A 27,279-nucleotide genomic window follows, 5' to 3' on the forward strand; every position below is an offset into this window, starting at 1 on the left:
AGCTACCAGTAAGTATGGACACAGGAAAATATATCCCGGGATTATCTGAACATGTTCCTTTTAAAAAATTTAAGATTAAATATGTTGAATTATTCACTTTTAGTGATGTTTAGACTGTATTCATCCAAGTTACACACAATCACAGGAAACCAACAGACATCAGAACATGTAGGTGACCGGCTTGACCTCCGCCAAGTGAAATACAAATTGCAGCTGAAGATAATCTTGAATATTCCTTTATTTTGGGCATTGATACCCGTAATTCTGATAAGATGATATGCATATGTTTATTTAGAAAACTAACAGGCATTACAGATTTATGTTGTAGAATTAAGACCATGCCCCACACACCACCACCACCACCTCTTTCCTAGAGAGATGCAAAAATGAAACCAAGATTTCTACATACGAAGATTTGTGCGATCGTGATACTTCTGGTAGGGATCATCAACATACCAATTTCTTCTTTTCCAGAAAGAAGTGGTCATTTTATCAAGGAGCTTACATTGTGTTCTAGTGCACAACATCAGCTCTCTCAAACGCTTCCTCTGAGATGCTGACTTCTTCCACAGTTTCTTCTTATAACCAGACTGTCAGAAAATACACAAAAGACTTTTAAGTGGGTTGCTGTAAATATATATATACAGCAATCATAGAATGGTCAGGGTGGGAAGGGACCTCTGGAGATCACCTAGTCCAAGTGCCTGCTAAAGCAGGTTGCACAGAATTGCGTCCAGGCAGGTTTGGAATGTCCCCAGAGGAGACTCCACAGCCTCTCTGGGCAGCCTCTGCCAGTGCTCTGGTCACCCTCAAAGTAAAGATGTTTTTCCTCATAGTCAGAAGAAACTTCCTGTGTTTCACTTTGTGCCCCTTACCCCTTGTCCTGTCACTGGGCTCCGCTGAAAAGAGCCTGGCCCCATCCTTCTGACATTCACCCATAAGATATTTATAGACATGGATAAGATCCCTTCTCAGTCTTCTCCAGGCCAAACAAGCCCAGCTCTCACAGCCTTTCCTCACAAGGGAGGTGCCCCCATCATCTTTGTAGCCCTGTGCTGGCCCCTGCCCAGCAGTTCCCTGTCTCTGGAACTGGGGCAGGGCAGGGGCAGGATCCCCTCAGGGCAGCCCCAGCCCGTGCTGGTGCCTGGGGCTGTCCCTCCCCAGGGCAGGGCCTGGCACTGGCCTTGGCTGAACTCCATGAGGTTCCTCTCCGCCAACTCTCCAGCCTACCCAGGCCTCGCAGAGCGGCAGCGCAGCCTCCGGGGCATCGGCCGCTCCTCCCGGCTCTGTGTCACCAGCCAACTTGCTGACGGTACACTCTGTCCCTTCATTGTAATGTTCACTGATAAGCAAACCAGGACAAGCTCCCTACTTTCAGGAAGGCATGACTGTCCCTACAGAGCTTTTTTTTTTAAACTTCCACACCAGCTACTGCCCTCTAATGGAAGTAAAACAATTAGCTCACTGACTGTAAAGCTATCGCTAAAGTGTCTTACCTTTCTCCTAACCCAAAGGCCATTGTGCAGCCGGAGAAACCTCTTGACGACAGATTTCACGCTTTTCCTCTTTCCATTCCGTAAGCTACAGTAAGTGAGAGTCCTCGCTGGCTGTTGAAGGATACTCGGAAGCAGAGATGTGACACTAAAAAACACCCCCAAAGCATGGAAAAACACAGAACAGTAATGAAACATTTTCCTCAAGTTATCACTATTTTTCTCACATAAAGAGAAATCACAAGTGGCTGAGACTTGTTTGGAGGTTAACGAGAGCTCATGTAACATTACAGCACACCACTGAACGAGTGTGTAGGTACCAATGCTAACCGCGGCGCCACACACTAGTCAAAATACATTTCCAAGTTATATTCCACACAGAATGGCTCTTTTCCACCAACAAAAAGCGGCTCAAGCTCAAGAGCAAGCACTCAGCTGTTATGTGCATTCACAAATTGCTTTTAGGATATTAATCATCAGCGAAGGACGGCACCGATTATGACACGGTTACGGGGGGGGGGGCCCACGCCTGCACGGCGCGCTCCATGCTGTGCCCTGCTTCGAGCACTGCCAGCGGGGCTCACAGACCGGCTGGCTACCGCATGAAGCAGAGGCTCCATAAACCTCCTTTTCAACTTTTTTTTTTTTTTTTTTTTTCTGCAAAGGAGAAGCCGACCGTACCTGCCGAGGAGCGAGGGGGTGCCTCCCGCGGACAGGGCCCTCCCGGGCAGCCGCGGTCTCCACAGCGGGGCCGCCGTCGGTGCCCACACCTGCGCGAAGCGCCAGGCCGAGAGGCCGGGGAGAGCGCGGCCCACGGCGGCCCAGCGGCCGGCCCAGCGGCCCAGGATCCCTGCGGAGAGCCAGACCCCTTAGGCGAGGCCGCGCCACGCCGCCATTTCACGGCGCTCCCCCACCCCCACCCCGAGATGGCCGCCCGCCTCCCCTCAGCCCCGCGCAGCCACCCACCCGCCACGGCCCCGCGCGCCGCCGCCATGCCCCGTACGGCAGCCCGCGAGGGTCACGCTGCGCCGGGGGCGGAGCGCTCCCGCGCGGCTGCTGACCGCCCTGCCCTCGCTGCCAGAGGCGCTGCGGCCCAGGCCTGCCTCGTGCCCCCGCCCCGCAGGGCCGGGGTAACCGCCTCCCACCGCGGCGCGCCCCGCGTCAGGGACAGCCGGCCGCTGGCGGCGGGCCGGGACATTTGCATACCGCCGCCTCCTTCCCCTCTGATTGGACACGCCGCGCGTCACTCTCAGCGGCGAGCGGCCGCACCCCTGGCGGAACGGAAGGGCGGGCGGGCGCCGCGCACGCGCGCCGCGCCGTTACGGGCAGTGGGGGGGGCGGAGGCAGGCGGCGCTGGCAGTTACCGCGCACGGCGCCTTCCCGCAGCCTGCCCCCGGCCGCCGCCGGCTCCGAGGCCATGCTGCGGGCGTGTCACCGAGCGGGGGTCGCTGTGGCCGCGCAGGTGAGCGGGGCGGCGGGCGGCGCGCAGCCCTGAGGGAGCCACCTGCGCTGTTGTTCGCCCTCCGGCCGGCGAGGCCTGGCCGCCCGCCTTCTCAGGGACCGGGCTGGCCCGGGCTGTGCCGAGCCCGCTGGCGGGGGCGAGTGGGGACAGCGCGGAGCCATGAGGCGGGGCATGAGGCGCCGCGCGCCTTCTAATCGCGGCTCGGTCTTCTCTGAATGACTCGGCACGCGCGGGCCGCGATTGGCTGCTCGGCGTTTGAGGGGCGGCCGCGAGTGCCAACAGGGCGCCGGGGCGGGCGGGGGCTGGGCGCTGGTAAGGCGGGTTGTACTACGAGTCCCGGCGTGCGGCGCGGCAGCCCGGTGCGCTCGGAGGGGCGCGCCGCCCGCAAGGCACGCCGGTCCTTGTAGTCCGCTGCGGGCGTCCAACGGGCCGGCGTCCCCTGAGGGGCGGGGCGTGCCGCGGTGCATGCTGGAGGCCGTAGTCTCCTCAGCCGGGCCGGGCCCGCCACCGCCTCTCCCGCCGGTGCTGCCCCCGGGGCAGTGCTGGGCAGCAGCGGCCGCTGCCCGGAGGAGCTGCAGGGCTCGGCGGGGGCACACGGCCGGCCGGCTTCTCGGTGGTGGGGCGGCCGGGCCCGCTCGCTGGTGGAGAAGGACGTGACCTTGCCTTCCCTGCTGCGGCCTCCCTTGCGCCTCCCCGGCCTGCGGCACCCGGTACCTCACAGCCCTGCCCCGCTTTGACCCCAGCGGGTGTGCCCGGCCGGCCCTGTCGTTAACGTGGGGGGTCCCGGTGCTCGGGGTAACGTCAGTTTGCGGGTGCGAGGGGGCTTGCAGTACTGAGTGGCCCTTATGGGAGTCCTTTAGTCCTCACAGTAAAAGGAGAGAATATGCAATGCTATGACTAGTGCCCGTTGGACCTATTTTGGGGACCTTTGCAGACCTCAGCAGAGATGAGGGTGATGATATGCTACAGAGCATTTTTAAAGTGGTTGGCCAACTTTAAGGAGCTACAAGGGCTTATAGGTGAGGGTGACTCCTCCGCTAAGGCCCCAACTTGTGTTTCAGGTGTCTGCTTAACAGTAACAAAAAATAATCTGATTAGATCGCTTTTATCCTCTGCTCTAAATTCCATTGTTCGTTACTCTGTTCACACAGTTCAGCAAAGGAAAAGCTGTGTGTTCATCCCCCAGTGACTTTGTAGTTGAGGGGAAACCACTTTAAAGCTAGCAACCTTTTTCACCACATCAGCTGGCGTTTCCTCTGCTGCTTTTTAAGTCGGGAGAGTTCTCTGGGCCAGATCATCTGATGCCCGCTAAAATAAGGCTCTGGGTTTACAAGCCTGTGGAAGGTTTTAGCTGGGAGTTGAGAAGCCAGAAAACAGCCTTTCGTGGATGTTTATTATTTAGGACTATTTGCATATATTTAGCCTTCAAAAGAATGTGTCTGGAATGACTGTACAGCACTGGAAAAGCCACTGATGCACTTTGCAGCTTGGAAGCGTGTCTTCGGTCTGTAAACATTGATGGAATAACTGTGCAAACAGATGCCACAGCACACTGTGAAGTTTGGTGTCGGTATCCTTGCTGTTTCCTTACTTCCAGAAAGAACTTATTTTTTTTCCTTTATCCCTATTCAAGTTTTCTGATGAGACTGAATACACAAAGATTTAGTTTGAACAGCAAAAGTGGGCATGCAATGTGTCCAGGTTTCAGCCACAATAATTTCTTATATGTTTTGCTTCATTTTTATTGATATTGAGAGGAAGCTTTGTGGCACACTGTGGTGTATACACATGAAGGCTGTGGCTGAGCCCATGGACTTTCTGCAGCTAAAACTTGTTTCTTTTTGGCTAACGAAAGAGCCAGAAACTGGAAATAAGACACTAATGTTTTGTAGTACTTGTTTTGCAAGAGGTGCACAACTGTGGACTCCAATCAAGAAGCGCTAACCTGATCTGAGATGATACTAGGTAGCTTTTCCACAAGTAGTGAAAACTCCCGTCATGGAAGTAAGACCCTCTGGCTGCTGAGAGTGTTTTGGGCAGATGCTGATGTCAGTCTTGAAAGGGGCACTAGCGTGGTGACAGCAGGATGCTCCATCTGGCTGTGCTGCCTGTTGCCTGGCTAATAAGGGAAGGCATCCTTGCTGCCTGCATCCTCCTGCCTGAGAGACCACATTCAACAGACACATTCTTGCTGTAGCAGCAGCATTGGTTTATTCACCATTCCAGCTCTGGTGATCCCCAGGCAGCTGCAATTACACAGTTTTTGTATTTTATTATCCATCTTCCATTTTCTTGGCTTTCCTACCCCTTCAGCACTCTTGTCGCTCTTTTTTTTTTGATATGAGACTTGCTGTGTCTCATGTCATGGTCAGGAGTTTCTCTGTTAGCTAAAGCTCAGGCCAGAGCCTTGTCATCTGCCTGCAGACCTGACGGTGGCATTGTTGTGAGTGACTGGTACCTTACTGGTACCTTACTATTCAGCTAGTAAAACTTAATTGTTTTGCTTTGATACAGCCCACAAAGAAATGTGTGGTTTTTTGTTGTGGTTGTTTTTTGTGTTTTTTTTTGGTTTGGTTTTTTTTTTTAACATTGGGAGTAACAATGTTTTACAAATGGAAATAAACCCTTTTTACATATCTGTTATATGGAAGCTGACAGTGAGGCAAGTCTGCTTCTGTTTTGTGATATTAAGAGACTCCAGTTGTCTAAGGAGAGCTGGACATGGTCAGTACTGTGGGGTAACAGGTCCTTGATGATGCTCGGTTGCATGAGCAGACAGAGAGCTGAGAAACAGAGTGTGGCTGGATGGGGACAGCAAAGCAGCTGCTTGGTTCCCAAAGCCAGAGCAGTGTGAAGGTTTAAGTATGGAAAAATCTCAGTAGAGGTCTTGTAGTGAGACTGGGAAAAATGCTATCCTCTTCTCTGTGAGCTGTGTGCGCGGAGGATTGGTAAGCTTGTTAACAGGTGAATTGAAGTTGTGGCTTTGTGAGAAGCAGGTCTTCATCACAGTGATTTCATAAATGTTTTCAGCTGCATGTACAGTGCTGCAGAGAGACTCTTCTTCCCTTACTTGGAGTATTTCTGTAGTTTTCTTTGAAAAAAAAAAAAACCCAAACAGCTTTTTGTAAAAAGGAATGCTATTTGGCAGAAGTCTTGAATGATGGGAAATAAAAAATTAAGGAGTTCTGTGGTCAGATGTCCCTGTTACACCTAACCTCTGTCATTACGAAGATGAATTTCCTCTAAAGTTTCTGGTTTGCTTTTTCTGTTGTAAGTACACACACCCCATGTAGCAGAAAACTGTATGTGTCTTGCGGGCTTATTCTTTGCAAATTCTGAGGCAAGATGCTTGAGCCTGCTGGCGAGGAGATGTTTAGCTGCGACTGGATGAATGCAGAGGATGGTGTGTCTGTATCTGGTTATTTGAAGTGACATGTGAAGTACAAGCCTGCAAGGCAGAGTATGGTATTTAATGATGTTCTGCTGTGCCTGAGTGCTTTGCCAGGGTGAGCTTGGTGTGGATAACCTGAAATGCTAGACTCATTGGGGCTCTTGATATTAACCAGAGTGAAGGTATGATGTACCCTGCAAAGTGATTCTCATGGTGATAAATTAGCAGGTAATTAATGTAAAATAATAAGCATTTAAGAAGTAGGTGGAACAGCATGTAGAACTGCTTGAAGAGGAGAACAAAACGGCAACAGCTGTTGTTGTTTTGTAGTGCCCTTGCTAGAGGGATCTGTGCTGTCTGTGTGTTGCCTTATCCAAAAGGTTTTCTCTATCTTCTCTTCTGCAGGACAGCAAGCGGTTTATTTCTACTTTTACAGGGCATAGAAAAGCATATGCAATGTATTTCTTCCAAATCCTTTGAGGCATTATTACAAATAAATAACAGGGGTCTAAAATATGACAAATGCATGGGAATTATGCAAAGGGTAGGTTAGAAACTATCTGTAAGTTTCCAAACTACGGTGATAAAGCAAATATAAGCAATATCATTATGATGGCCAAAAGAGAGCAAAAAATGCTGCTTTTAAAAACCTTATTTTTAATAAAAATCAGTGATTTTTGGAGGTAGTAGTTGTATATTTGGATATGAGGGAGGAAAATTAGACTTGGGCTTCTGTTCATAAAACATTGATACCTAAAGGTTTCAGGTTGCTGTTCCCTGATCAGCTCCAGTAATTTCTGTTTGTTGCAGTATCTTGAAAGAAAGAGCTGGTGGGGACTTCACTGGGGTTTAGTTATCACCCCCATACATGTACACTAGTGGGAGAAACCAACATCGTAGATTTAGCACCTGCATTTTCGTTCCTCTTATCTTGATGAATGATAAATAAAAATGAAGATTTGGCTAGTTGTAAAACAGCCCTGCTTGGAAGGGACCTCAAAAGATCATCTGGTCCAAAGAATATCTGAACTAAAAACCAGTAATTCCACCCAAAAAAGGCCCTCCTGGTGTACAAAGTTTAAGTGCTGAACTAGGAGAAACAGGTTTTCTCCCCTGTCCTGCTAGCTCCCTAAGCGTAGCCTGTTCCTAATTGTGGGAACAGATGTGTTTACTGAAGGTGGGAGAACTAAATGGGTATGGTGGTGTTTGCCATCACTAGGTGTGAGTAGGGGTTTTAGCCAATGTGAAAATGGGTGAACTGGCCCAGGCATCAAGGTTACAGCTGTGGCAGCCTCCAGGATCGCCTAGAAGGCAAGTCCAGCCCAAGCAAGATGTGGGAGTGAGTTGCTGTAAGCACCCTCTTGCTGTGGCTGGTGGGGACAGGGTGAGATAACCTCCAGAAAGCCTGGTGAGGGGCTTGGGAGTGACAGCTTATATCCAGTTGAGCTTTAGGCAAAATAACATACAGCCAAAGTGTTGGAAGGGACTGAAAGTTCAGTCTGACCTGATCCACAGAAGATAACTTTTTTTTCTTATTATTTTATTGGATTGAACTGTATGCGTAGTGCTGAAATAATTTGCTCATTCTGTGCTTCATGGTGTAATAGGGACCTGTTGAGAGTCAGGAGCACACTGAGCAGGCAATTACAAAATGATTTAAGAGGCTTTTATTAGTGAAGTTCCCCTTGAAAGAAGCAGTGAAGCCTCAGTGTGTGCTTCTGCGGCGATCAAGTCTAATAATTGAAAATATTACAGAATTTATTATTTGGTTGCCTGTTCTATCCATTGTAATGAGAAAATCAACCACAGAGCACAGCTAGGGCTTGTGAAGGTCTCAAGGGTAAGAAGAGCACGTTTCCTGTTGCTGTACACATGCTTCTGTTACTAATTAAAAATGGTTTGGCTGCCTTTCTGGAAAGAATAAGAATTCAGTGTTCCTGCCTATCCTCTCTATGCTGTTGGACAAGGATGGAACCTAAACCACAAGAACTGTAATTTTTACATATTGCCGTATGCAGAAGGAAATAGAGAAACTTATCTTCTAGGGTTCTGTTATATTGAAGCATCTCCAAGTTTTCTTTTTGTTTTTAAAGAAAAATTTCCTAGCAAAAATATCTCCAGTATGGGAAAATTTCTTTTTGTGCCGTGTACACTGATTTTCTGTGAGTCCTGTATTTCTCTTTTAGCGATTCTTGTGGGGGGCGAAAAAAAGACCTGAGAAGGACAGCATTTTTCCTTCTGTAGGCTACAGCAGCTTAACCGGTCTTTCTGGTAAATCTTAATTCTCAGCTAAAATATAAAGAAGATAAAAATCTTGGGTAATCTTATTTCTGTTAAGTAGAGTATAATGAAATATCACTCTTCATATAGTGATTTAATTTATATTATAATCCGAAGTCTATCTGGAAAGTGTATGCGTTGTTAATTCTTTTAAAGAGGAAGTCTTGGTTTGCAAGCTTAAAGAGAACCGCTTATATGTCTTCAGAAATAGAAATAGTTTTAAGTATTAAATATAGGTTTTCATAGTTTTAAGTATTTCAGTAACTGCTGTTGTCTTCTGCACTGCTCGCAGCCAAGCTGTTCTAGCACGTGATTGTTGAAGAGAATCTGAACATCTGAACTAATGCAGTTGTCCTGCCCAGACGGGAGGTGGGGAACATAAATAGGCAAAATAAATGCATAAGCTGGGGTAGGTTTTAGGTTTGGTTTAGTTGTGGGGGGTTTTTTTTGGCTTGTTTTTCAAAATGCCTGATTACTACTTAAATCTTAACCTATGAGCTGCATGTGATAAAGCTCATCATCTTTGTTCAGGGAAAACAAACCCCAGCATCACTGCCCTAGTGCCAGCTGCTGCTTTCCTTCAGAGGGTGTGCAAGATGGGGTGATGGAGCAAACGATCCGATACTGCTGTTGAGGTGAAGGGATGTTTAAATGTGCTCACTGCTTAACTCTTGCCTCCTTTACCCCTTGCAGAATAGCCGGTGTGGGAGAGCGTCACTCCGTCCATTACAACTGTACCGTGGATATGCTACCCCGTCGGGAGAGTCTGGGTACGTAGAAGGTTTTGAAGGGTGGAATTGGTTCTTCTGTTGTGTTGAGCAAGAGGGAATCTGCTCCTTAGTGTCAAACGAGAGCGTATTGGTAGCAGTGGGATGGTTTTTTTTTGTGTTGAGTAACTCTTATTCTCATGGTGTTGTGTGTTCCTTGTTTGATTCAGTTGGGTTTGAAGGAAGCTAATCAACATGATCAGTATTTACTAGGAAGGTTGTGGGTTGCTGTCTTATCTTTTCATTAGTCATGAACCAGTACGGTACCAGGGTTTTGCTGATGCTGAAAGTGGTTTTAAAAAACCACTTCAAAACCCAGTAGGCGCTGGGTTTGTTGGCAAACTTCTGGAACGGAGTGGTTGTCCCCAGCCGTAAGCTTAAGACTCACAGTTTGATGTTTATCCTAAGTTTCACTCTTCTTTCCCCCTCAGTGTCTCTGTAGGCAAAGTCATTGGTGCAGGTGTCCTGTTTGTGGGTGGAGGAGTAGGTGGAACCGTCCTGTATGCCAGCTATGACACGCAGTTCCGGGAGAGCGTAGAGAAGGCTGTTCCCTACTCTGATAAACTCTTTGAGATGGCACTTGGTCCTGCATCTTATAGTGCACCGATGCCAAAGAAACCGGTAAGTGTTTCCCATTCACCCCCACCCTTTCAGTTTCCTTATTTTTTAAAGAGAGCATCTGCTCTTAGTTCTCAAATTCTGATTCATTTTGCTGTGTGATAAGAATTTAAGAATTTTTAAGAAATCTTAAATTAAGAAGTTTTAAGAATTATGAACTGAGGTACTATTTCATGCTGCATAACAGTGATGCTTGTACATTTGCCATCATCATCTTGCGATTGTGGTCTTTGGGTTGTGAAACTTACTTTTACTTGTGATGTAGCAGGATTAGAAAACTTACTGTAAGCTGAAATTTATTTTAAAGAGGACTGAGAACATTTTTGAATGGTATAGAGCCATGCATAAGCATCATACTTTGAAATCTTGGTGACATGACCCTGCAGAAAGGCCGACCTGATACTGCCTTCAGCACAGCTCTGGAAATTGAATTTGGAAGTTTCTGTGTTCCTGTGTCTGAAAACAAACACTTTCTAATTATCCAAGAATGCCAGAAAGCTGCTCTGGTTGTAATTGTCCTGAGCTTTCAGGAGCCATTTGACCTTCAAGAAACCTGAAGTATTTTAAACTGGAGTTTAAGAAAGCTGTTCTTAATGAATGGGAGAATATCAATTAACCAAGACTGTATCTATTCTGGTTTTAGCTCACTTGACATGCGATCATCCAAGCTCTTAATGTCTCCCAGGCACTAGTAAATTTTGTAAAATGGACTTGTCAGTTGACAAAGTTACCACCTGCCCAGTCATGGTCCTGACTCACATGCTTTCATTTTTGCCTGGTGTCTTTGCATGGTGAATATTAAAGGATTAATATCATAAAACCTCGCAAAATATTTGAGTAAGTGTTTGTCTGCCCCGAACACTAGCATCTGGATCCTTTCAAAGGGAAATCAGTGAAGTCATGCATGCCTGTCAACCCCACACCATGCCTGTAGCATCTTCTGTTCAGTGATATCCAGGCAAAATCATCATGTTTGTTCTTTTTTAAAAACATATCTCTAATTATGTAGTCACATATCTTTAAAAAAATTATGTATTTTTTTCCACTCAACTTCAAAAGAAACTGCCTAGAAACTGGACAGGCTGGGAGGGGTGATTCCCATAATCAACTGAACTGATTTAAGATATACCTGTATAGACTAAATAATGTCCAAGGGGAAATAATCAAAATATGCTTTCTGGAGCTGTTTCAGACCTTCATGTGCATGTGATTGTTACAGTTTCTGCATTATCTGTAGTGTCCAGCGCACTCAGAAGTGTTTGGAATATTTGGGACACGGAATTACTTGTTTTTTATGCATACCTTAGTATTTGTTTGTCATGAAAACTGCTACTACACCTTCCGTTTTGGAGAGGTGAAAACTGTAGATTCCTTCTAAACTAAAAATCAAAGCAATAAATGATAATGGCCTTGCTACTGTTTTCATGTGTACCTTGAAGTTTAAATTTCTAATACAGTTGTCTGGACGTGAGATGTTCTTTTCTGTTATAATGGGATCGATGAGACACAAGCTGTTTGGAAAACTGATGATGTTTCTTGTTCTTGACTTTTCAAGATACAGCAAGGTCCACTGAAGATCTCATCTGTAGCAGAAGTAATGAAAGAGTCTAAACAACCTGCTACCAAATCCCAGATAAGCAAAACAGAAGCTGTTGCTCCTTCAGAAGAAAAAGAAGGTAAATGTATAGAATGTCATGTAGTGAGAAGCAAAGGACCCAACGATCTCCTATATCATACTGGCTAGGGTAGGTTAAAGTAGTCCTTTGGAATTATTGAAGATGAGTAAATTGTTATTTCTTAGAATTAATGTTATTTTCTTTTCAGTCATAAGTTGGTGTTTGGGTTTGTTTTTTTGTTGTTGTTGTTTTTTTTCTCCTAAAATGCAATTGGCTTTTTTTGGCTATTTTTTATGAAATTTACTTACTTCATAGAATATTTGGTATCGAAGGTAAACAATTACTATCCTGCATATTTTAGATTTGAGACTCAGAAGGAAGAGCACTGTGGGTGTTGGACTCTGAGGCCATTTACCTCTTCTTGCAAGCGCAAGAAGCTTAATTTTACACAATTACTGAGCTACTCTAAAGGCAGATCAAATGGAACTGGTTTAGAGAGGAGCACTTATGTCATCTTTTTACGTTTATCTCTCCTAGCCACGTGTGTGTGTATGTGTAATATCTGGTTGCAGTTTGTCCAGGAAATTCTCTTTTTCTGGGAATAATAATATCAGTCTCCAAACCATATGTTTCTACGGGGGGGGGGGGGGGGGGGGGGGGGGGGGGGGGGAAGTCTTACATCTCTGTTCTTACATTGTAGCGCATGTATACTGACTGGTTTTCTTCTGTAACTGTATCGAACAGCAGGCAAGGCTGCAGCACAGATCATCTCTGCAACAGGTGTAGCCGTGTCGATGCCAGCTCCGGGGATACAGACCCAAGAAGGTGAAAAAGATCATATGAACACGATGAAGAAAAGCAAAATCCTGTAGCTTCAAGTGCATAAATTCTTACTTGTGTGTTGGTATTTGTCAGTTTTAAAGGTGTGATTCTTTGTGTCTTTCACAGAAGAAAACTTCCATCATCTATTAATAGATTTTTTTTTTTTTTTAAACACGCTAAGAAGCTGAGTTTGATGCTGGGACAGGTATAGGTGTGAATGCAAGAGGAAAGCCTGCCTTCATGCTGAACTGGAACTTGTGCGGTCCAGTTTGCCTCTGCTCTTTGTGGCTTTCTGATTGCTGTTCAGAAAAGTGTGTCTGCCCAGAGCCAAGCAAAGGCACTGCATTTATTGTTTAGCTCAGCAAGAAACACTAGCTTCTATGTGATAGTCTCTTTCTATACAGTAGTGTCTTCCGGATGAGATTATATTGATTTCTTTATGTATGAACACATCTCCTAAAAACGTATGCCAGCAGTAAGTGAAGATGTTCCTCAGAGTTAGCATCAGCGTTATTAAAGGGTAACCTGATAGGTTTTGTTGCAGCTTGAGGCTGAGAGGTCTGGAGTCTCTCCTCAGTGCAAATGTAAACTTAGGTTAGTGCTCACTCTTACAGGCATTTTGAGTAGCCTTAGGCTAGGCAATAGAGTATAATTGTGATTCACTAATCTTTATTTTGTCTGGACTCTAAGCATGCCAGAGGAGAACTGAAAAAAAAATCAGAACAGATGTTCACTTAAAACTTAGACTTGGCTCCATAAGTGTATTTTGCTTCTTGCTTTGCCTTTCACTTCTGAATCTTGTGTATTTTTGTAATTCGACAACATAAAATCTACAGATGCATGCGAGGTATCCATATTACTACCTTTAAGATGTGAGACTGGCCTTTGTAATTATGGGTATAAAAACCGCTTGAAGTAGTTTCATCATGGCTTCATGCAGAAGATTTATAAAGTGATACAGACTATAAAAATTAGTTTTCAAAAGAAAATTACTTCCCTACAAGTAATCCACATTCTAATTTGGACTCTCCACTTAAACAGTTTAACTTTTTTTTTAACTTCTGAATAGGTAAAGAACATGAAGGTTCCCATGCTATAAAAGAACGGTCACCAGAAGAAGTTGCAGCCCGGCTTGCCCAGCAAGACAAAGAAGAGCAAGAGAAGATAGCAGGTAAGTCCATACTGTTAGTTTTCCTGTAGGCGTTGTATGTGACAGTAGATTTGTTGGACTGTATTAAGTTTAGAGTTCGAAGTTAGTCATGCACCTCTTTGTTGTTGTCCCTGTGTTGTGTTGGCAGAATGAGTGGTGTTGAAGCTTCTTCCACTCACTAACAGGTAACTAAGAGGTAAACAATTACGGAAAATTTTGGATTGGAATGGACCTCCAAGGTCTGTAGTTTTATCCCCCTGCTTGGAGAGTTGGGGCAGGTTACAGTAGGGTGGACTGTTTTGGTTGGAAGGGACCTATAGTGATCATCCAGTCCAACTGCCAGTTCAGGGCTGCCCAAGTTAAAGCATGGTGTTAAGGGACAGGCCTGGGGCATCGACTGCCTCTTTAGGAAGCCTGCTCCAGTGTTCAACCACCCTCTAAAAGTATAATGATCCTTCTGGAGGAAGGTTGCTCAAGGCTTCTCCTCTGGATGTGTGAAGCTCTGCAAGGATAGAGATTTTTCCACTTCTCTGAGCAGGTTTGCCAGCACTTCTTACAATGCAGAACTTGGTAACATCCAATTAATTTTTCTTGCTGCACTCGGATCTGTTGCCTCTTGCCCTTTCTCTGGGCACCTCTGAGAAATCTGGTTCAATGTCTTCTGTAACACCCCTTTAGGTGTGGAAGGCATCACTTAAGATACCCCTTCAGCTTCTGTTCTTTAGGCCAGAAGCAGCCTAAATCCCTCAGCCTGTCATCTGTCATGTGCTCCCATCCCCTAACCACCACAGTGCCTCTCCGCTGTTCTTCCCCAGTTTGTTTGCGTCTTTCTTATACTGAGGCTCACAAATGCGACACTGTAGCCCAGTTGTGGTCTTGTAAGTGCCAATTAGAGGAAAATCAGTCCTTTGCTTGATCTGTAGGGTGTGTGTTTGTTTGATGCAGCCCTGTTCACAGGACTCATTGCTGCAGAGCACGCTGTAGACCCATGTTCAGTTTGCCATGTTCTGGGGTCCTCAGGTCCTTGTCTACTGAGCTGCTGCAGACCTGTTCGGTAGTGGTTCAGGGACGGTGTTTCAAGGCTCTGGGAAGAGTTGCCTGTAGGTTCTGGGTTGGGAACTATGACAGTTCCTTGCCTGGGCCCTGACTCAGACCTATTAATCCAGCTGTATTACTGAGAGGTGGTCTGGCTTTTCCTGTGTCCCAAAACTCAACGTTCTCCTTGTGCGTCTTGCTCAAAACAATGAGTTTTGCATCCCCCCCCTCGCTCCCCACTTGGTTTGTTAGATTTTAAATACTTCTGGGCTGTTTGGTCTTGGTTTGGCTGCAGCATGATTGTTTAATCAAGATTTTTGGGTCCTTGCCTGGTTTGTCTGAGGGGAAGCCAGAAAAATAGAGACATTTTTTTGGTAGATGGTGTTTTGCTGTCTAGCATGCCTGGGCAATCTGTAGCCAGCTACCTTGATACTTTCCTTCTGAAAGCAAACCCAGCTCAAGCTGTGGATTGCTTGCAGTGTGAGAAAGCTTCCGTGTCCTCCTTCAGCTGGTGATGATGAGGACGAGGGAGACTGTCCTCTTGGAGAAATGGATGGGTATTGAAGGATGACTTCTGACTTGGCAGTGCAGGGACTGCTGACTGCAGTGGTTCTGCAGACCTTCTGCGGTGAGGGAAGGAGTCTTTGGGGTGGTTGGGCTAGAGGCATTGACTACAAGGATGCTGAACAGAAGCTGCATTTAAAGTAAGTGAAAGTTTACTGTTAACATAGGTGTAGCCAACGAAAATAGGCTTGAAAGGGAGTTTAACAGTACTGAGGCCACTTACTGGACCTGCTTCAGCTTGCTGTGGGAGCTACGGCCTGTTTCATTCTGTAACTCTTCCTGCTTGGAAAGGGCTGATGGTGGCAGAGGTGCTGGCGCAGTGTGCTGTGTCTGACCTGACCTGTCTGACCACTGTACACATAGACAGGGTGTTGGCAGATGTGTCGACCACACTCAGCCTTCCCTCAGAGTGCTTTGGTCCTCAGCCAGAGTCTGAGCCTCTAGCTGTTGCACAGGAGGGATGAGGAGGATCCACAAGCCTGGACTTAAATGGCCTTGGAGTAGACTTGTTGTGGTCTGCTGCTGCTTGCTCATGTTCAGAGCTTTGTGTGGTGTAGAAGAGCAGCTTGAACAGAAACAAGAGGCTTGTCATTAGCTGTCTGCTTCGTACAAGGACTTGCTTCTGCAAGTGAAGAAGTTGAGACGTTACACTGAAAAAATCTGGAGGATTATTTACTGGAAAGGTGGATTTACTTACCCCACTACTTAGAAATGTGTCTGGTTCCAGGAAGGCAGACATTGCTCACTCCAATCAACCATTCTGGTTTGGTTGCAGCTTGAATAATTAATAGCCCATTTGTGCTTCTGTACCAATAGGAACAGGTAGCAGGGGCCACCGCCTTCTTGGCTAGGAAGGTTAACTCTATTTGGAATATATTTTCCTTGTGGAAGATAGGAAAATTACTTGTTTTCTCTTAATGACCATTATAACAAGTGAAGATGAGATCTACCTACTGGACTAAATGCACCCTGCTGCAGAAACATGGCAAAGGTTTTCTGTTGAGTAGTTTTATTGCTGTAAGTCCAGACGTGCGCCTCAATGCCCCTTTTCTAAGTAAGGGGTGAGTTTTGGTGACCTTTCTTCTTCTGTAGGCTGCGATGTAGTTCCCAAACTGACCAACTCTTTCAGATCATAGAAAATGTAAGGAGATGCAGAGGATGTAGCATTATTTTACTAAATATAAAGCTCTTTTCCTTATAGTTTTATTGACTTTTTTTTTTTTCCCAGCCCTTGCAGCAACTCTAGAAGGAGCCCTAAACACAACTGCTCGTGTAACCCTTCAGGCCATTACTGCCCAGGAGTCTGCTGTGCAAGCAGTGAATGCCCATTCACAAATACTGAAGGAGGCTATGGACGATTCTGAGGTAGACTGCACAAACCGGGGCAATTTTTTTTTTTTTTTTTATTGTGTTCAGAAAAACTTTTAATCTCACAATTAAAAATGAATTTGGAAGCTTTTCTTGCAGTGCCTTTTATCACAGTTTTAACTAATCTTTCCACTTGTGAAATGTGGTGTGGTTGAATAATACAGTAGTTTTGCTTTTGAATTTTAGTTGTTTTTTTCCCCAAGTTCCTTTCTTTCTCTTTTGCAAAAAGAAAAGTTCAAGTTAATGCATTCATAGTCTTCACGTTACATTTTAATTCATTGTATTTTAATTCCCAAGCCCCTTTTTTACCTAGGTATAGTTGGGTTATCATGCTGTCCACTCTGATAATTCCATTGAACTATTCCCTTTGCCAAAATCTTCTTGCTGGACTGTTTGTTTCTCGTCTGGAAATGAGTAGGGGATGTATGAGTGATCCCACTCATGGTTCTGGTGTGCTAATGACAGGGTTTGTGTGGAATTGGTACTGCCTATTCAGTTCTGGAGTACAGGATATAATTCAGTTAATTGAGCTGGGGTATGTGGGCAACTAAACAAGCAGTTGAGATTTAATCTAGTAGTTAGTAAAAAAAGTGTAAGCGTTTGCTTTTAAGCTTAAGTATTAAGCTTTAAAATTAAGCAACTCTTAAGTATTAAGCTTAAAAGCAGTTTAAATGTATTGCAGTACTTCAGTACACATAGAGGTTTCCCCTGAAACCATTGTGGCACCATAGTGATCCTCACGCAGACTCTTCTGTGTGGACAAATGGCTGTTGCTCAGGTGGGAAAAAACTATTAAGAATCAAACAAAACCAAAACAAAATGTTGGAAGAGAAAAATAATTTGTAAACGCTTTTACCGACTGCTGTGCTGTTCTGTTGGTAAAACAGAAGAGTGTTGCTCAATCTCAGTGAAATGTGTGGTGACATATGAATCTCTACAGGCTTTCCTTTCTGATAACTCTCTTTATTTAATGATTGTAATGACCCTAATTGGGAATCTGTGCTTAGGCTGCTGGGGAGAAGAAATCATCTCAGTGGCGCACTCTGGAAGAAGCGCTGAAGGATCGGAGGAGAGCAGTGGATGAAGCTGCTGATGCTCTTCTGAAAGCCAAGTAAGTTCCTTGGGTTTTAAGCCTTATTGAGTGGTAAGTGTGCGTTGCCCGTGCAAGGGCTGGCAGACAAGTATGCAGTCACCTGTGTTCATATTAAACTGACAGTTGTGCCAAAAAAAAAAAAAAAAGGGTTTAATGCACTAATGAATATTTTAATTTGCAACACGTACATCTTGGGTGCCTGTGCACATAGTCCTCAGTGTACCAAAGAGTCTGGTACAGTCCTTTTATTCTTTTAAAAACTTTATCTCCTTATTACTTACCTATAGTGTTGGTTGGTAAATCAAGTAAAATTCAAAAAAATCCATAATCCTTCTAGTATTATTTTTGGATAATTTTGTCATATATAAAATCTATTGTAAGAACTCCATGACTGCACTCTTTGGGTATTGAGTCAGTAACATGACTAGCTGATTTTAGTTGTAAAGAAAAATGAAACCTTACAGCGTCATTTGGCAGTTCCATCTGTCAGCAGAGTTGCTTTGGAGGTTAGATTTTTACTAAGCCCGTGGCTAAGAAAAACTTGAATTCTGCAGTGGAGCGCTGCTGGTAAGCTGAGGTTCTGTGTGAACCACATTGATGTGCGTTCAGTTTGGTGCATGGACTCATTGCGTAGAGATCATAGCAGCAAAAATGAGATGACAGATCTCTCCAAGTTGCCCTTGTAATGAGGATAGAAATAAATGTGGAAACCCTTTGATGCATCTGAGGCTAATAGGGCAGCATCATCCTTGAAGCTGTGCAGTTGCTATTAAAGTTATAAACTTATCTTTGAAGTTGCTGTGCTGACTAAAACCCATTAGGAGGTCAGTGCAAACCCCAGATGTGCCAGCTTTCATTCTCTATTGCTCTACTGGATGCCTTTGCTTTTGTTTACTTATTAATTTATTTTAAAACTTGTTCCTTATTCCAGTGAGGTCGTTAGAAACCTCCCTTGGTTTGAATGGATTTGGAAAAGGAACGCTTTTTCACTTCTTCCTTTATTTCCAGTTATGCTAGAAGAAAGTGGTTCTTTCTTAATTACAAAAAAATAATCTATCTTTACAGAGCTCTATAAATTTTCTCCCATCCTCATTTATCTCCACCAGTCACCATGTCCAAAACACTTCTGCAAGAGTAAGCAGTCTATATTAAAAATGTTTCCTTGATAGTCTGTTATGTGATGGAAATGTCTGCCTTCTAATACTAACTTAGTTTTACTAACGTTAACTCCTTTCAGTTAACTTTCTTTCATCTTCCCCCTCCAGCTGAGTCTTCAGTACTAATTGCAGTAGAAGTATTTCTCATTTTATGTGGAATAGACACATTGACATCTTTAGGTTTCAGGCTGTGGGGAAAAAAATAATCTTTAATCACAGCCTCTTAGCCATAGAGCTGGTAGATGGGGAAACACCAGTAGAGTTATCCAGTAGTTTTTCCTGTAAATACAGACAGCATAAAGTAAACATTTCTTTGGGGTTATGGCATGACACCTGCATGCATTATAATTAGCACCTTCTTCTCTTTCCAGAGAAGAGTTAGAGAAGATGAAAGGCGTCATCGAGAATGCCAAGAAGTCTCAGATTGCAGGAGCCAAATCTCATATTATTGCTGCAGAAGAAAATCTTCATCATATGATAGTTGATTTGGACAATGTAGTGAAAAAGGTAATGCTTCCACAGACTGTCTGTAATTGCCATTAGAGTAAAGGCTAATTGGCAGCTTGCGCAGACCTCCCGTTCCCAAATTCTCTATAGCAGGTTAAATATTTCAAAAGTGTAAATTCCATTGCGTTTTAGCTACACTCGGTCTTTGAGCTGATTGTACTACCATTAGTCAGGCATGACAAGATCTTTGTGAGAACCTGGAACTCTGTCCTGAAAAAGTCTCCAGCCAGCTTGAATGGTGTCAGCCCTTTCTGTGGGCAACCTGTAACTCTCTTCATTTGATTCTGAGAGGAACTGAGAGTACGAGGTTAGGGAGGAGCAGGAGCAATGTGCGCTAATGACTTGGTGGATAAATCACTTGAAAGCTCAGAAGACCAGGGAAGAAATGTGAAATTTATCTCCCTTTGCAGGACAGCTGATAATTTATCAGGTGTGGTTTTGAGTGAATTTAACCTAATAGTGGAAGCACCAGAACTTGCTGATGAGGGCAGCTGTCACAGGATTAGCTTACTAGGCCTATACGACAGCTGTACGCAGAGATAAAGAGCTAGAGATCTTTAAATATATAAACTGAATTTAAGGTACTCTTGGTCCTGTCTGGGCTGCAGACTGGCCGTCTAGTTCCAGTGTGCTATAATTACTGTACGTGAGAAATTTGATATCGCAGGGTGGGGTTTTTTCTCTTCCAAGTGAGTTTGCTTTGGTTGGGCTGGAGGGTAATGAAATCTGCCACAAACCCAGGGCCTGGCTTTAAATTATGTATGCCTCCGATTTCAATACTTGCCTTGAAAAATAATCTCGTTTTTGTTTGTTACAGGTTCAGGCAGCACAGTCTGAGGCCAAGATAGTAGCTCAATATCATGAGCTTGTGGCTACAGCTAGGGAAGAGTTTCAGCGAGAGCTTGACAGTATCACCCCTGACGTGCAGCCTGGCTGGAAGGGGCTAAGTAAGTCTCTGATGGCAGGGTTACTTCAGGCTTGTAACATGCCAGTCTCTTTGGTTTCTGTTGTTTATGGAACTACAGCCACTGAATTGAATGTCCAGCGTCCTGATTTCCATGTTGTTTGGTTGGTTTGAAGTGAAAATCAGTCCACAAGGCTCTTCATAACACCTGCTTGAGCTTATTTTAATTAATTCTCGAAACAACCTGTGCTGTACTGAAAGTTTCACAAAATGTAGCTCTTGTATGATAAATATCATGTAGTTGTTTCAACATCTCTTCCCTCCTGGTATTCCAGGAAGAGAGCCAGGTCACTCCAGATCTGGATCAAATCAGTGTTGCTCCATCACCTCTCCCTGGGATTATAGGTTACAACACACCACTATTACAGGGTGATAAAAGAACTCCTTGAATTTCTCTAGATCATCACTGAAATGAGAGATATACTGAAAGAGAGAGGACGTTGTTCATACCCTACCTACCCCAGTATATATTACTTCTAAAGTAACTACTATTACTTCTACTGACATGGTAACTTAGCTTGAACAATAGCCAGTGCTGCACAAAAGCAGGGAGGGAATAGGCATCAGGGGTTTTGATGCTATTACTGCTACTACAGTGCTTTGCCTGAGATGATCTTATGAGCTTGTATTTATTTGAGGTGCTTGGGTTTTCCAACTTTAGCTGTCTTCTGCTTTCCTTATAACAGAAAAAAGGGTGAAATGTGATTCAAAAGCATAGTTAGACAGTTTCTCGTTTCTCTCTTACTAGAGGAATAAATTACCTTCAGCTGCTGGAAATGTTCATACACCGTAGCGCTGCAGAAAAGGAGTTGGTCTTACGATGAAATTGTTATGGTTTAACAACTAGCTCACCCACAGTAATCCCCTTGGCACGTTCCGTGCCCACAGGTACCGTTACTTCCCTGTATTTCTGTTTTAAAGATAAGCAAAGGTGCAGAAGGAGCCGTGCGCATATGCCATTACTGTGGGTAAGCTACTGCAAGAACTCAAGTGTCGTAGGTCCATGGAGTGGTTATCGCCTGTTGTAGTTAAAAAAAATTAATTCCCTAAAAAACATTTCCCAGATACTTCCAGTCAGGGTTTTTACATAAATTGTGATCTCCAGACTTTTGTAGCCTCAGCTTTCAGAGGGAGCTGTCATGACTTTATTTCTGAGTCACAAGATGTGATAACTACTGTTTGGAAGTGGTGTTAATACTGCCTTTGTAGTTTTCTTGAAGTATACTATGAAGAATTACAACGTGCTCTTTCTTAATGCTGCTTTATGCTTTAGAAAGGTGGACCTTAGTCCACAAAGTAATTTTCCTAGCTAAATGAATACAGATCTCTGGAATGATCAGTTTTTGTTTAAAAAACAACAACCAACCACCCACCCACTACATGTGGTGAAAACATTTTAAATTAACAAGTCATTTGCAGAGTTTGCTTTTGGGGAATTAGTTTTGAAGAAAAAAATTTACTTGGGCACCCTGGAGATGCAGCTGCTTTTCCATGCACAGGATGAAGGGACAATCTCTTGACTTTTGTGATCACTGCCCTTTTGAGGGAGGAAGGGGAGTCTGATAGCTTCCATGCACTCAGTTTCATACCGATGAGACCTACTGAAGTATATGGGACTGACCTGTTTGGGTCTGTGACTCACTGGTGCTTGGGAATTTGTTTCTTAACCAACCGCTTCTGATTTATAAGAACCTAGAAATGTCGGACTAAAATTTCCAGTGTCCTGTTGCACTTCTCTACTTCAGACTTGTATTCCTTGCTTTGGCTAAACTTCAGCGTCAATCTGTGGGTTTCCACAAGTGATTTTAGTGGTTGGGATGTTTTGGGCTACATCTTGCCTGTAATACAAACTTTCATACTCGACGTACTGTTCTTCCTGAATTCCTAAAAACTTGGACTCATGTTTGTCACTGTAGATAAGAGGCTTTTCATTTTCTATTTTACTTTTGGGTGACTGACTTGCTGTAGTGAATGTGCATTAACTCTTCCAACCTCTCCTCTTTCTGTTGCAGAGATAACTGACTTAGGTGAGTTACGGTAACTTGTTCTGGTCTTGTGAATGTCCTCCCTTCTCTTTGTCCTTTTTCGTGTTTGTGTGGTATGTGGCTTTAAATTACAGCCAGTATCAACAAAGGGGTGAAATGTGGCATTCCTGAAACATTGCAGGCTGAGGTATGCTTTGGGATCCTTTCCACTAATTTTGCATGTCTAGCTTAAACCACAGACTTTGGCAGCACTTTGCAGGTCGGTGTGATTGCTGGTTCGTGAAAGCCAGGTTTAACTTCTCTTTGTGAATTTAAGCCAGTCGATGCGTGCTGCTGAGATTCCAGTGAGGAACAGAAGTGCTGGCTAATGCTGGTTAGGCTGTGTGGTGGTGTTTGTCCTCAAGGAGGCCCACCTGGCAGCAGTCCTGGCCTGAGAGAGGTGCTGGAGGCACCAGCTTCTGCTGAGGCCACTGAAATGTCTGGGTACTTTGTATGCCTGAAAAGCCACGCAGGGCCGCTCTGAGCTGCGTCACCAAAAGCAGATGCATTTAACCTGAAGTTGGCTTGATTCTCCAAATCTAATCTTCACGACCGATTTTTAGATGTGTTGGTTAACTTGTTGATTCTGTTTTCCCCCCTTTTGATTAAAGAAATGTAATTTAAAACCGGAGTGCAGTAAAACCTCGTTCTGTCTGTAGCAAAGTTCCACAGCTGAGCTTAGTGCTGCTGATCAGCTTCCCCACTGGACACACGAGCACCATTGCGCTGAGCCCTCCTGTGCCATTCCTTTCCCCAGCACTCCACAGCAGGATGGCTGAAGGACTGTGGAATTTCACTTCCTTCAGATCCTGCAGGAACGTTTTCCCGAGTAGTGCCTAGTTTTCCATACAGGCAATGTAGCTGGTAGCCAGTGCCAAACGAGCTGCGGCACTTTACAGAGCCTATGCCATTCTCAGGCCATCAAATCTCAGCTCACCAAATGCTGCAGGTGTAACTCGTGTCGACCTCCTCTCTCAGCAGAGAAATGGCAAACTTCTTAGCCAATATAGTGTGGTTGTGACCCCTGCTGCACTCCGAGTAGACAAACCTGAAAGGTACAAACTGGGGCAAGAAATCTGATGGGGAGCAGTTGGTCTGGAGGATGGTTGAAGAGAGAGTGTAATTCTGGCTGTCTCTCACAGTGAGTTCGGTGTTCTCAGGATCAAATTTCCGTAAGCTTGTACCCAGCTGATGCTCAGGGGGGTTTAGATATCCTGCTGCCCTGAGTGCTGTCACAGGGGAAGATACACGGTGGTGTAAAGACCAAGAAACGGACAGAGTGGTCAACAGTCTCCTCTAATTGAGCGTGATCTGGATATGGGAGTGTAAATAATGGCTGTGAGTAATTTCAGAGAAACAAAGATAATTTCTTTCCTGGATAGAAACTACTTGCTTGTAGGTGGGGTTCAGAAGGTGGTATTGGGTGGGCATTAGCACAACTCCAGGGCTTGAGGTGCTCAGAAAAACTTGTCATAAAACCTGCTCGCTGCTCAGCCGTGTGCAGCCTCGGAGTGCTGGAGTGGGAGGCGGACAAGCACCTGGTGGCAGTTTCCCTCCAGACCTTCCTAACGCTCCGTGTTTCCTTTAGCTGGCCAGTTATCGACGGACGACTTGAATTCTCTTATTGCACACGCCCATCGTCGCATTGACCAGCTAAACAAGGAGCTGGCAGAGCAGCGAGTGAGGGAACAGCAGCACATCGAGTCAGCCCTGGAGAAGCAGAAACTTGAAGATAAAAAGGCGTTTGAGGCAGCTGTGGCTAAAGCACTGGAGCATCACAAAAGTGAGATTGAAATAGAACAGGAGAAAAAGGTAAAGTGGCGTCACACACCCGGGTGAATCTCTGGCTTATAAAGGATGTAGAAGAGCTAAATGGGAGGGCACAGAAGAGCAGCCGGGATGTTCTGAGTGTTGGGAGACTGCTGATAGGGTGACCCCCAGGCTGAGCATGGAAAGGAGATGTTGAGCAAGGGAACTCCTCCAGAATTCTAATGGAAACACCATGTGGCGAAACAGGGAATGACTTTTCCATGTTTCCTGTCTGCTGTTGGAGATAGGACTACTGGGTCAAAATAGATACTTGACCTGACCCAGCGTGGCCACCTTAGGGCTGCGTTGTCCTTCTGTCCTGCCGCCAGGAGGCATCTCCATCCTGTTCTCTTTGCCAGTGGTTTGGGATTTGATTTCTTTCAAAAGGACTATGAAAACTCATGAATTTTAATGCCACTTCCGATGCGAACCAAATGCAATGCACAAATGTAGGAATTTGGGCATTGGAGGTTTTATCTTTTGAGATACCGGATTGCAGCAGACACATGTGCCACATGCTCCTGCTGTTTATGAAAATGGGATTCAACACCGGCTGCTAGCTGAAATACTTGCACAAATGAGGGCAACTAAGAATGTCACCTATAGCCTGTTAGTTCAGGGCATCGCAGTAAGAGGCATTAATTTAGAGCTCTTCTTGAAAGTTGCTTGAACTGTCATCTTTGCATTTAATGGAAGTTTGGAAGTGACACAATCCTTTCTAAAAAAAAAAAAGAAACAGGAAACCAGAAAACTGTTCAACTGCTCCTAAATGAACCTGCACCATGCTCCTTCTGCTAAACTCGCTGTTGTATACCAGATCAGGTAAAAGGGGTATGACCATTTTTACCATTTTGTTAGACTGTCTCGGACAGCATTACAGAGCGTAGGGAACAGGTGAAGTCTGGTTTGGAAGCTGGGTTATAAACACTTGTGTGTTTAGTTTGACACGTTACTGTATTTTTTTATATATATACTACTGTGATAACTGCACTAGTGGGTAGCCACCAGTTACTGCCATTATGGATCATGAAGCTCCTCTTTAACAAAGGCTCAGCTATAAAAATGCACCTCAGCAGCTTTTTAAGTTGAAATATGGGCTCTGCCAATGCCACTTCTACAAAATCTGTAAGATGTACCATGTACTGATGTATGATATAATCATAGCGTGTGACAAGCTGTTGAAAAATAGCAGTGTAATAACAACGGCTCATGTGTGTACAGGTTGAAGAAGTCCGAGAGGTGATGGAGAGTGAAATGAGGACTCAGCTCCGGCGGCAGGCTGCTGCCCACACAGACCATCTGAGAGATGTTCTTAAGATCCAGGAGCAGGAACTAAAGGTGGAGTTTGAGCAGGTGAGGGAGAAGACTCCCCAAGGAAATTAGGGGATATTATTTGAACCCTTGCAAAGTGCACGCTTCACAAGGCAGGAGTCCTGAACTGTCTTCTGGGAGACTGAAATGTGGGCTGGGGAGGGAGGCCTGCTCTTTGAAGAGATGACATAAAGTGCCTGAACACACAGGTTTTATTCAGACTCGCCTTAAGCTTTTGCTATAGGTGAGAAATTTTTGACAGTGTAGTAACTGTTAAATTCACCCTAATAAGGTTTCTTACTGGTATATTGTATTTACTATATGCATTGTCCCAAGCAAGAACAACAGACTTATAGAAACATCTTAAAAATCAGGTAAATGTATTTAAACAGCCGTTTCTGGTCTGATAGGTGTATCTCGCTCTGTTTCAGAACTTGTCGGAGAAACTCAGTGAACAAGAAATGCAATTCAGACGCCTTACTCAGGAGCAGCTCGACAACTTCACGTTGGATATAAACACTGCCTACGCCAGGCTGAAAGGAATTGAGCAAGCAGTTGAGAGTGAGCACTGAAATCACATTCCTTGAACGACTGAAGCTGTGATCCCCAAAGGCCTGTTACCCAACCCTGGGTGCCTGAACCCGGGCTCAGCCTGGGTTTGCCACAGGGCACCCAGCAAATCCCAGCTGCACGCCTCTAAAGCTGGTTCTCCCAAAAGCCGTTGTCTTGTTCCAGCCCTGAATTGCGGAACAGACTTGCTTTAAGCTCAAGTGCTGAGGGGGTGGCTGCTTTTGAAAGCAGTGTTTAGAGGGATGGCTTTTGCTGCTTGTATTCAAAAAGCTCTTCCTGTACGTGTGCCCCAGCTGAGAGTCCTCTTGGTTTATTCTGCAGGTCACGCAGTAGCAGAAGAGGAAGCCAGAAAGGCCCACCAGCTGTGGCTTTCCGTTGAAGCGCTCAAATACTGCATGAAAACAGCCTCCGGGGATAGTCCCACAGAACCACTGGAGAGCGCGGTGAAGGCCATCAAAGCCAGCTGCTCTGATAACGCGTTTACAGAAGCCTTAACAGCAGCTCTCCCTCAGGAGTCTCTGACGCGGGGAGTGTACAGCGAAGAGGCCCTCCGAGCACGTTTCTACACAGTCCAAAAACTGGCCAAACGTGTGGCTATGATCGATGAAACAAGAAACAGCTTGTATCAGTACTTCCTGTCTTACCTGCAGTCGCTGCTTGTGTTTCACCCTCAACAGCTGAAGCCACCTGCCGAGCTCAGCCCTGACGACCTGGATACGTTTAAATTACTGTCTTATGCTTCGTATTGCATCGAACACGGAGATCTGGAGCTGGCGGCTAAATTTGTCAACCAGTTAAGAGGAGAGTCTAGGAGAGTGGCACACGACTGGCTGACCGAAGCTCGAATGACCCTAGAAACAAAACAAATTGTGGATATCTTGACAGCCTATGCCAGTGCTGTGGGGTTAGGAACAACTCAAGTGCAGAGCTAGGATGGTAGGTCTGGGGGCAGTTCAGCAGTTCTTTGTGCCGGAAAGAAATCCCATGATCTTCTAAGGGTTGTAAACCACACTGTTGGCAGGGGCTGGAAACATTAAATCAAAGCACGGGTACCGTCTTGTTTCCTTGCGTTGTATTTAACTTCACTTCCTGTTGTATTTTTATTGGTTTTGAGTTACCATGACAACTGATTTCAGGAAGCTTCTCTACAATTTGTGTAAGAATTTTGTTTCCCCATCTTACCAAGCGGGCTTGTGATCCAACCAAAATAATGTTTATAACCTGCCATTAATGATTTGCCATTTTGTCAGCTGAATAAAACAAGACTTCAACCACTTT

The 27,279-nt window shown here is 44.9% G+C and overlaps 2 protein-coding genes across 5 annotated transcripts; one reads left to right on the plus strand and one right to left on the minus strand.

Annotated features, from left to right (window-relative positions):
- Positions 1-220: 220 nt before the first annotated feature.
- MRPL35 (mitochondrial ribosomal protein L35) lies at positions 221-2,616 on the minus strand. Its single transcript, XM_055796009.1, has 4 exons — positions 2,460-2,616; positions 2,175-2,343; positions 1,497-1,641; positions 221-590 (listed from the first exon to the last, which is right to left on the minus strand). Exons 1-4 carry the CDS (start codon positions 2,485-2,487, stop codon positions 402-404), a joined length of 531 nt encoding a protein of 176 aa, XP_055651984.1. The 5' UTR covers positions 2,488-2,616; the 3' UTR covers positions 221-401.
- Positions 2,617-2,797: 181 nt separating this feature from the next.
- Positions 2,798-27,279, plus strand: IMMT (inner membrane mitochondrial protein). Of its 4 annotated transcripts, none has more exons than XM_055795990.1 (15): positions 2,798-2,955; positions 9,320-9,396; positions 9,825-10,014; positions 11,567-11,687; positions 12,372-12,452; positions 13,519-13,620; positions 16,427-16,563; positions 17,574-17,677; positions 19,188-19,323; positions 20,141-20,270; positions 22,300-22,314; positions 23,900-24,123; positions 25,342-25,473; positions 25,863-25,992; positions 26,323-27,279. In XM_055795990.1, the coding sequence occupies exons 1-15, from the start codon at positions 2,911-2,913 to the stop codon at positions 26,931-26,933; spliced, it is 2,235 nt and encodes a 744-aa protein (XP_055651965.1). In that variant the 5' UTR covers positions 2,798-2,910; the 3' UTR covers positions 26,934-27,279. The 4 variants fall into 4 exon arrangements, with proteins under 4 accessions (XP_055651965.1, XP_055651966.1, XP_055651967.1 ...); XM_055795991.1 differs by having other exon boundaries at positions 12,375-12,452; XM_055795992.1 differs by lacking the exon at positions 22,300-22,314.

The sequence above is a fragment of the Falco peregrinus genome, chromosome 2 (genome assembly GCF_023634155.1).
Source record: "Falco peregrinus isolate bFalPer1 chromosome 2, bFalPer1.pri, whole genome shotgun sequence".
NCBI classification, from domain to species: domain Eukaryota; kingdom Metazoa; phylum Chordata; class Aves; order Falconiformes; family Falconidae; genus Falco; species Falco peregrinus.

What these genes read in the sequence shown, in the direction of transcription:
- MRPL35 (XM_055796009.1), bottom strand. Translation starts at nt 2,487, where the DNA reads ATGGCGGCGGCGCGCGGGGCCGTGGCGG. An exon ending in GGCGCGCGGGGCCGTGGCGG is followed by an intron (nt 2,344 to 2,459) that starts GTGGGTGGCTGC and finishes GGCTCTCCGCAG; the next exon opens with GGATCCTGGGCCGCTGGGCC. An exon ending in GCCTTTGGGTTAGGAGAAAG is followed by an intron (nt 591 to 1,496) that starts GTAAGACACTTT and finishes ATTTTCTGACAG; the next exon opens with TCTGGTTATAAGAAGAAACT.
- IMMT (XM_055795990.1), top strand. Translation starts at nt 2,911, where the DNA reads ATGCTGCGGGCGTGTCACCGAGCGGGGGTCGCTGTGGCCGCGCAG. An exon ending in GGGTCGCTGTGGCCGCGCAG is followed by an intron (nt 2,956 to 9,319) that starts GTGAGCGGGGCG and finishes TACCCCTTGCAG; the next exon opens with AATAGCCGGTGTGGGAGAGC. An exon ending in AGAGCAAGAGAAGATAGCAG is followed by an intron (nt 13,621 to 16,426) that starts GTAAGTCCATAC and finishes TTTTTTTCCCAG; the next exon opens with CCCTTGCAGCAACTCTAGAA.